The sequence below is a fragment of the Sesamum indicum genome, unplaced genomic scaffold (genome assembly GCF_000512975.1).
Source record: "Sesamum indicum cultivar Zhongzhi No. 13 unplaced genomic scaffold, S_indicum_v1.0 scaffold00057, whole genome shotgun sequence".
NCBI lineage: Eukaryota > Viridiplantae > Streptophyta > Magnoliopsida > Lamiales > Pedaliaceae > Sesamum > Sesamum indicum.
The window spans coordinates 1,070,792-1,080,946 of NW_011628041.1; the positions used below are offsets into that span (position 1 = coordinate 1,070,792).

Here is a 10,155-nt window from a genome sequence, read left to right on the forward strand (position 1 = left end):
TCTGTCAAGTACTGGGTTTGGTCGGCTAGGCATCACAGGTTTAGGAAAGTTTCTGTACAAAACATGTGTGCCTGTGGCTGTGTTGGTACGTTTTACTCGTGAAAGAACACAGATGTTGCATGGGTATGGCATGAACAGCAATGGCTTTTATTCAAGTTAAGTCTGTGTGTTATTTTGATAATCTCTTTCCTTTTTGGATTTCAATCTTACGTGGGTAGAGTGCATCATACTTGATGGTGATGTATAGCAAACTGGAAATATTGAGTTTGTTCAACGTTTTCATTAATGATTCACGTGCAATTAGGTGTTTGGACGAGATATTTTCTCTTTTGATTTTCTTCTCCTGCATTCACATTCCATGAATGATCGGCCTGGGAAGATTGCTAATTCTTTTAAATTATAATAACATTCATGACAACATAATTATATGGAAATATTCTCCTTTCATTTACAAATCTATCATAAATTAATCATGCAATCATCACATCAAACTGAGACTAAGATCCATACCCTATTATGTGATTAATTTTTGGTTTTCACGTATATCAAAATCTTGTACCAACGAATAATTAATTTTATTATTATTATTTAACATAAGGTCAAACTATTATTCATGTTGCCTAACAAAAGCATTCAACTTAGAATATGCCTCTCCATGCAGAAAAGAACCCACTCTTACACCACGCAAACGCTGTCAAATCCTTATCAAACCATACTAAAGAAAATATCCCAGTCCAAGTCAACTACCAAAATCTGTATTTATAGCTGCCTACACTTTCACACGCCCTCTTTTCTTTCCCTTCAACTTTCTTCATTACTACTCAGCAGCACTTCAAATCTCATCAAAGCTTTTCTACTATTATATTACTCCCTTTTCCTTCATCATTTCTTTAGTTTTTCATATTGAAGAAGATTACTTGCTTAGAGGTACGTGTTTCTTGATTTTGTTCATCCTTATGAATATATATAACGTATAGGATTATTGAGTTTCTTGTTTTCGTTGTTTTTTTGAATGATCTTTCTTTATTGCTATGAAATCAGAATTTCTTCAAGTTTTGTTTGTTTCTTGAATTTTGCCTTCTGCTGTTGACGTGATTCCTCACATATTTTTCTTTTTCTGTATGAACGCTTTCTCCGTTAAATCAATATGAATAAGCTTTTTCGATGTATGATGTTGGTCTTTTATGCCTTAGTTTCGGTTTTAAATGTGGTTCTTCCAGTTATGCCTTATCATTTTCTCCATTCCAGTTTCTGATATGAATTGTTGGTAGAAATATGAAAATTCCTTGTTAAATTTCAACTATTCTTAGTTAAATTTTTCTCCGACCATCATTTTCGGGTTATTATCATTTTCTGAGGGCAGTTTTTCTGCAGCCAACTGAGAAATATGCCACCATCAAATAGCAGTACAAAAGCAGCTGATGATCAAGAAACGGAACCCTTTGTGGAGGTTGATCCATCGGGCCGATATGGGCGTTACGCTGAGCTTCTGGGCAGTGGAGCCGTGAAGAAAGTCTATCGTGCATTTGATCAACGAGAAGGCATAGATGTGGCCTGGAACCAAGTCCGCCTCAGGAACTTCATCAGCGATCCGTCTGTGATCATTAGGCTTCATTCTGAGATTGAGCTGCTCAAGACTCTCAAGAACGACAACATCATCGTTCTTTACCACTGCTGGAAGGATGTCGAGCAGAACACATTCAATTTCATCACGGAGGCATGTGCCTCCGGCAACCTCAGAGACTACCGGAAGAAGCACCGACACGTCTCCATTCAGGCCCTCAAGAAGTGGGCTGTTCAGATCCTCAGGGGCTTGGACTATCTGCACACTCATGAGCCGTGCATCATTCACAGGGACTTGAATTGCAGCAACATTTTCATTAATGGGAACATTGGCAAGGTAAAACATCATGTGAGATTACAAATTTGCCCCCTGGGTAAATATGATAAGGGTATAATATCGGGTTAGATGATCCCATTTCCAACACTAAAAGTTGACACGGGTATTGCAGGTGAAAATTGGAGATCTGGGCTTGGCGACAGTTGTCGGGAAGAGCCATGCGGCGCATTCTTTGCTAGGCACACCGGAGTACATGGCGCCCGAGCTGTATGAGGAAAACTACACGGAGCTAGTGGACATATACTCGTTCGGTATGTGTTTGCTGGAGATGGCAACGTGTGAGATACCGTACAGCGAATGTGACAACCTCGTGAAGATATACAAGAAAGTGACGACGGGAGTGATGCCTCAAGCCATGAACAAAGTGAACAACCTGGAGCTGAAGGCGTTCATCGAAAGGTGCATCGGCCAGCCAAGAATGAGACCCTCGGCTGCCGATCTCCTCAAGGATCCATTTCTTGCTGATGTTGTGATCGATACAGATGAAAGCGACCACGTTTGACTAAATTTTACAGAACTGATTTGCTGGAAGGATGAATGATTTCGTTCTGTGTTATGTATATATATAGAGAAAAATCAATGTGATTGATTGGATCTTTTTGAATAAACCATTGGAATATAGTTCATGATTATGTGAAGTCCACTCATATCTCCAAGTGTAGCATTCATGCTTAAAATCAAGATTCTTTTATTGGCATATTGATGGCCGAAATTTCCACTTGTTTCAGGAGCATCTGATATTTCCTTGATATGTTGTGTAAGGAGCCAAGAAAGTTAGAAACTGGTTTTTCTGTCTGCATTCATGTTTGGATTGCTGATACAACCTTAAACCTCCACAAGGCAAAGATATATGTCCAAATTACAACATAACGAAAGCCAGATCGAGAGAAATACAAAGAAAATCCATCTCGTTTCAGAAAATAAGAATATCAAACAGTATTTCTTACAAAATTACAAGCATGAACATTGATTCAGACATTACACTGCAAAACAACATACATAAAGATGAGGTAATAACTGTCGAAATCAATTATTCTCAACTTATTTTCTCCCTTTATTCATCAAACACCATAAGAATTAGAAGCATCTGCAATGAAGTAGCAGTATATAATTAAGGATTTAGTGCAATTTACCCTCCTGATATTGAAAATGAGCAAATTACTCACTTATAAAAAGGATTGTTTGCTATTTTCCATAACACAGATAGGTATATTGCAATTTACCCATATAATTAACTTCAGAATTTCTTGAAAAAGTCGTATTAGCGCTAGCTGAACTACTCCGGCTTTTCTTGGCTGAGAAAAGTTTCCAACTCCTTCCATCACCTCCAATTCTTCTAAATGCAGAAAGAACACCTTCGTACCATCGCTCTCTTGTACTCCTTCACTTGTGCTCCCGTACATGCAGCCATCAGGTCCCAACCACTGCAATGACGGTTAGTAGCATGCATGATTCGTTTTTGCAAGACTGTTTTTGACATGTAGACTTACAGGTCCATCGCCCGGGGTAAAGCCTATTTGTCTCAAACTTGAGGGCATAGTAACTGACGTCTTCCTCGCTAAGCCCACAATGGTAATGGGAATGGCCCTTTAAACAGCTCGTTCATGCTTGCGCCTGGTGGTATGCGGTCAGGCTTAACTTCCCTGCTAGTGAGGAACCTTTACATTATGGTGGCGGTGTGTCGATGCAAATGCAAATGCTCCTCCTGGTTCCTACAACTACATGATTGACGTGGTTGTGATTTTAACAAAAGGATGAAACGAAAATTTTACCTACTACATAATTGCACACCAAGTAAAATTACATAGCAGTTTACGATAGGGTTTTTGGTATGTATGAGAGGTCAAATCAATGCATAGTAGTTGCCTCTAAAAAATTATATTTTTGGTATTTATAGTAGTGTTGAAATTTATGTAGTATGGTAGGGTGTATGTACTTATTTTATGGGTTATATATATAAAAATTACTCGTTTGCCGTTGTAACTAAATGTATTTTGTTCGAGAGTAAGAAGACGTAATAAGTATTTAGGGCCTTGACTTATTTTCAACAATTATTTATCTCAATATTAAACTAGTTAATAAGCCCAACATTTATGATCCAAGCCCAATATTATTATTAAAGGTGGCGCAAGTCGTTGGGTCGGAAGATGGTAGGGAGGAGGTAGGCTCGAGCTCAAGCCCGCGCCTGGTGCTCGAGTCCAGGCGCAGACTCGGACTCGGACTCGGACTCGGACTCACCTAGCTGCTCGAGAGCCTCGAGCGCAAAACTTAGCGATCCATGCAGTTTGGGGGAAGGCACAAATGTCGCTCGCTTTAGGTTTTGAACTCAGGTTAAAAGGATGAAAATTGAAAACCTCTACCACTCCACCATCAAGTATATTTCAATTTATTTTACTCTCATTCTCTATCAGTCAAGGTTATTTAGAATTCTTTCATGTGTTTTAAGGGGATTTTGACGTCGTCTTCAAGAGATGAGACTCCTCATTACACTAGAGGACTTTCATGTGTTGTGGAACGTGCGATCGATTGCCAAATTATCTTCCTCTAATAATGATAAAAGGTATATTTATTTCTATCGATCGCCAAATTATCTTGCCTCACGGGGTGGTGTCTTTTCTGACTCATATGACCGAAAATTTTGGTATGTAATTTAACATTTATCACTTGGGATGAATTTCTTCCAACTCACTTAGTTGGATATTTTAACGTTAACTCAGAGGTATTTTATACTTGGGGTGAATTTCTTCCGACTTACTTAGTCGAATATTTTAACGTTAACTCACCGGTATTTTATACTTGGGGTGAATTTTTTTCAACTTACATGGTCGTATATTTTGGCATTAAACTCGGCAATATTCCTTATTCATAAATGTAGTCACTACGCTTATTCAGTTATTGTTTTGTTCTCTAATGACTTATTTTCGTCAGATGTTGCCTCAAGGGATGTTTTTGCTCATGGGTTTTTACCAACTTCGGAAAGGGGGGGGGGCAAAATTTTTCGAGTTCGACATTTTTTATGAGGGGACATTGTCTAGATTTTTGATAAAGGGATGTTGCCTCAAAGGATACTTCATGTCCCGGAGTCGGTCTTTTACAAATTTCAAAGGGATGTAAAGTTTTCGGAACAACATTATTGATGGGGATCTCAATAAAGTTCCGTCTAGCGGTCTCGGTGCAATAGCGACTTTTGGCTATAGGGCAATGACGATTTTTGCCTCTAGTGTCCTCTTGAAATTTCAAGGATCTCTACGTCTAAATTAATTTGGATTGTTAGGGCTAGATAAGACAACTAATTTCATTACTTAAAATTAGAAATACAATGTCTTAGGGGAAATAAAAAGGAGAAAAGGACATGTTGAACTACTACTCGAGTTTTCTCCTATTACAAGTGAATAATTAAAAAATATTTTTTTCCGCTACGTGAACTTAGGGTCACCCCTTCGTGGTTTGTTGATCTTTTTTAGGTCATGGGATGACTCCTGCTATGGGATAATTATTATCATGAGGAGTTGGCACATTCGGCCCACGGTCAAATTGACGTTCTTGTGGATAATGGTTGATATATTCCTTCAAATGTCCCCGCTGGATAAATTTTTCTATCTCATTCTTCAGGTGATGGTATTCCTCCGCTGTGTGCCCCCTATCCCGGTGAAAACGACAATACTTATTAGATTTGAGTCTTTTGGGATTATCTTTCATCTTTGTGGACCATTGAATGATTAGCCCTTGTTGTTCCGCCACAACTAATATCTCCCTCGTAGATGCATTCAAGGGGGTGTAGTGCGCGAACCCCGTCGGAGGTAAATCTTTACGCTCCTTCTTTCTCGATTTTTTTTGCTCTTCCTGACCTTTCCTCTTGATGCCAAGGGAACTCTCCGAAATATTAGACTCTTCAATTCTAATATATTTTTATGATCGCATGAGTAAGTCTTCTAGAGAGTTAGGCTTTTTTTTCGGCTATAGATTCTTTGAATCTTCCTAGTAGCAAATTTTGTTAAATTATGTTGGCCAATAACACGTGATTGACATGCAACATCTCGTGCACTGCCTCCATAAACCTTTGAACGTAATCTCTTAACGACTCATTTTCTCTCTGGTTAATGGTGAACAAATATGTGGCCGTTTTCTGGACTTTCTTGTTCATGAAGAAGTGATGCAAAAAACGTTCAGTTAACTGCTTGAGAGTGGAGTTAGTTCCAAAGAACAATTGGTTGAACCATGCTAAAGCATGTTTGGAGAGCATAATGCGGAAGAACTTGCAATAGGCGGCGTCACTCAAGTCGTACCAATCGATTTTAGCATAAAATTTGTTCAGGTGTTCTTGCGGGTCCCTTGTTCCATTGTATTCGAACAGATTCGATACTTTAATGCCCGTTGGAAGTGCTTCGGCTAAAATTGCAGGGGAGAAAGGGCTTTGCCGAGGAGGGGCGACGACCCATGGAAAATAAGGATCCTCGACTCCCCTAGGCGGTGGAGGAGCTGATGATTCTCGATTTGGCGAGTTTTGATCTTAGGTCCGTGTAATCTCGGGTTGAGAGATTTTGCTGTTCACTTCCTCCCGCCTTTGCTCGTCCTCTTCGGGAGCCGAGGATAATTTTCGACTTATGTGAAGGGTAGGAGGGGGCGGGTTCACGGGTTGTTGTGCTACAAATTGGGCCACAACTTGTGCCGTCAGTGGAGCAGAAGTGTCGCGACTCAGAGGCAACAAAGCCTCTTGTGTTAGTTGGATCATCGGTTCTTGGGCTGGGACTTCCTGGGGTAGTGTTTCTCCCAAGGGGCGTGGGCGGAGATTGTCGATGTGGTGAAGGGATCTCTCCATTGAGGGAAACTTGTTCATGAGGTAGGGGGGTTACCTGCTGGAGTGGCGACTGTTCGCGGATCACGTCCAAATCATGGACTTCACGAGCCCGAGACCTAGTTTGTATACTCAGCGTCGAGGCAAAGTTTTTCACAAACGGTGCCAATGATGTGGTTATGATTTTAACAAAAGGATGAAACGAGAATTTTACCTATAACATAATTGCACACCAAGTAAAAAATAAGGGTTTTTTGGTATGTATGAGTGGTCAAATCAATGAATAGTAGTTACCTCTAAAAAATCATATTTTTGATATTTATAATGGTGTTGGAATTTATGTAGTATGATAGGATGTATGTATTTATTTTTGTATGGGTTATATACAAAAAATGCTTTTTTACCCTTATAAATAAATATGTATAACAATATATACATCAATGATCATCTCGTATCTTCTTATTACATACATACATTTAACTTGAAATTTTTGTGTACTAATAAATTATTGGTGAGGATTAAGGATTAATAATTATTGCTTAGCTCAGATCTATAGATACGGAGAGATACACGCAGCTCACTAAAAGATTCATTTTTAATTTTTCAATCAAATTAAGATTGCTTTGATATGCCTCCAAATCATCTGTCCCACCAATGGAAAAATATTATATTTATACTTGCCATAATACTCATGTACAATCTAATAAAAAAATAATAAATAATTAAATATATTATGACACACACATCAAAAAGTGCGGTGGGTCGAGCTAGACTAGCCCGACTCAAGACCGAATTCTATCAATAAAAAAGTAAGTTGGATTGCCCCAGACCCACTTGGGATCGAGCCGGTTCAGGGCCGATCTCAAGTATTGAAATTTGGGACTAACCACTACACAAAAGCATTGTGCAATAACGATTTTCTAAAGGCCAAATTATTAGTTTGGAATAGATTATTTAAATTGTAACGGCACCCTCTACTGCGTCTTTTGCGGGCGTTATAAAATATTTGTAATGGCTTGCTTGACTTTACAACTTGTAAAGATCTTATTAACAGCCTTGTGTCACCTTTACAATAGTAGTTCAATTGCAAAAATATGAATTTGGACCTATTTTTGGAACGACCAAATTAAGTTTGACTTTACTATTATTGAAACGGTCTTTGTTACACATTTAAGTATGGTTGTGCTTGATATAGGAGTGGTGTTTCCAATATATTTTTGTAATGGTTATACGTAATGTTGTAATGGTTGTTGTATGAAGCTTTGTATTTCTTTTTTCAATTGTTGTTGTAGCGATCTTCGTAACCCTTCATGCATATGTTACCTTGAGTTTTGCAACTGCTTTGTAGTCCTTTTACACTACTTTAGTAACGACTTTTTGGACGGCCTTTTTCAAAATGTGTAACTATCTTTTACAGGATCGTTGTAATGACTGCGTGATTATATGGTAATTGTACTTATTCCGAAAGTTGTTACAAATACAATGACAAAAAATGATTTTATTAATAGTTAATTGTATTTAATATATTTTAATATTTTATTTTAAATAAATTATTGAATTTTTATATATCTAGGTGGTTTTAATTTCTTAAATGTGTAATATTATATAAAAAACCATATAATATAACAAGAAAATAAAAATAATGTAATTACAAAAGTAAAAGCATTTTTTAAAAATTATATTTATACAAATAAAAAAACTAATCTAAATCAGTATCCCTTCGACCGTGGGCTCTTCGTCGTTGCTGTCGAGTACCGGGGAATCAGTTCGAGGCTAGGGTGCTGGAGGATCGGGCCATGTGGGATCCAACCACCGCATCCACTCCTCGCATCTTGCTACCTGATCATCAAGGTCGGGGCGCGGCGGTTGTTGTGGTGAGTGCAATGGAGCAGTAGACCCATTGGGTTGTGATGGTCCAGCAACAGTGTAGTGGGCCTCGGAGCCGAGATCGAATACTCAGCCCTTATTCCAGCCGCTCGTTGCTGACAGACACACCTATTGCTCGTTCCGAGCCACCGAGCCTTGAGAGGACAATAAAGGGTCTTGATTATTGTTGTGCTGGCTTTGTCGTTCCTCCATCATGTTCAGGAACAGCTCCTGCCAACAGATTAAATGATTAGATTTAAAAAAAATAATTGTAAATTCCAAATGAAACTATTTTTTATACTTACCGCGACTTCCGCTGCTCTCGGGCCGCTCCACTAGTCGTCCTCCTTCTTTTTGCAGCACCTTCTCAAACACCTCCATCTATTTGACCAGGCATTCGAGTTGTGCCTCCTATTCAAAAATCATTTAAAGACATGCTTAGAAATTTAAAAAATTAAACTAAATTAATACTATAAGTTAATATACTTACCATCTTACGCTTGTGAGCCCCAATGGAGGACAATTCCCAGCGGTAGACAGTAGCAGCTGCTTCCGAGTTGTTCTTTGTCGATTGTGCCTGGAATTTTGGGCTCTCTTAGTACTCCAAAAGTTGGCGCGAGATCTCCTCGATCAACCACAGCGTTCGGGCAAACTGATTCCAGGTGTCGGCGAACCACTTTCGCAGGAATTTACCAAACCTGCGACTTGACGATCTTGAACATCAACTTGTTGTTGCAATCCCACCATGAGGACAGCTACAAATTCCACATACTAAAAAAGATATATAAATATTAGACAAAAAGGTAGTACTACTTAAAATTAAATACTATTCTTACCTTTAAATTGTTATACCAAAATAATTGGTGCTCCTGTGGGATACGCGATATGTTCCCCTAGGAATGCGGTTAATGATCGCAGTGTGAAAATCTCGGTCAGACTTGAAAAAATAATTAAATATTAAAAACAATAAAAAGTTCCAAATAAAAAGTTCCGAAAACTGATACAGTGTCTTTGGGACATTGGTCGCAGTGGTGGCGATGGTGGTAGGGGTGGTTGTGGTGCATCCCACGACTTGGCAGGGGCTTGTGTACTGCTGGGCCTCGCCGCATCTGACCCTACTGTGGGGGAATCTGCAGGAATCAGCGGCCGCTGGGACGCACGCTCCGGTGTCGGGGGTGCATCCGCACCAATAGCCCAATGAAGACTGGCAGGGCCATAGCCGCATGCATGACAGTGGCCCCAGCCACGACCTCGTCCTGGAGGAAGTGGAGTACCGATAATCATGGATCTAAAATATATAAAAAAATATTAAAATAGTCACCAATTATCCAAAACTACTTAAAATTTATATTAAATTTTAATGTCCTAAAAGTATTCCTAAAAATATAGAATTTAAAGTCCAAAAATTTTAAATTTTAATGAAAGTTCTTAAAAATTTCATTAACTAACCTTCATGATTATCCTAAACTCTGTTATTTTTCTAAAATTGTATTAAGGTCCAATTTTTTCTAATTTTCCTAAACTGCATAATTTTCTTAAAAATTCTGATAAAGGTCCAAATATTTTGTACAAATTGCAAAAAGGTCCACATATT

At 38.7% G+C, this 10,155-nt stretch overlaps 1 protein-coding gene and 1 long non-coding RNA gene across 5 annotated transcripts; one reads left to right on the forward strand and one right to left on the reverse strand.

Annotated features, from left to right (window-relative positions):
• The first annotated feature begins 729 nt into the window (after window positions 1-729).
• LOC105178771 (probable serine/threonine-protein kinase WNK11) lies at window positions 730-2,522 on the forward strand. The gene is made up of 3 exons (XM_011102317.2): window positions 730-927; window positions 1,375-1,900; window positions 2,013-2,522. Exons 2-3 carry the CDS (start codon window positions 1,388-1,390, stop codon window positions 2,400-2,402), a joined length of 903 nt encoding a protein of 300 aa, XP_011100619.1. The 5' UTR covers window positions 730-927; window positions 1,375-1,387; the 3' UTR covers window positions 2,403-2,522.
• Window positions 2,523-8,393: 5,871 nt separating this feature from the next.
• Window positions 8,394-9,832, reverse strand: LOC105178772. 4 transcript variants are annotated; one of them, XR_849172.2, is made up of 5 exons: window positions 9,566-9,832; window positions 9,398-9,454; window positions 9,052-9,316; window positions 8,867-8,972; window positions 8,394-8,792 (listed from the first exon to the last, which is right to left on the reverse strand). It is a non-coding gene; the product is annotated as an uncharacterized LOC105178772 (long non-coding RNA). The 4 variants fall into 4 exon arrangements; XR_849171.2 differs by having other exon boundaries at window positions 9,052-9,332; XR_849169.2 differs by having other exon boundaries at window positions 9,398-9,832.
• Between the last annotated feature and the right edge of the window lie 323 nt (window positions 9,833-10,155).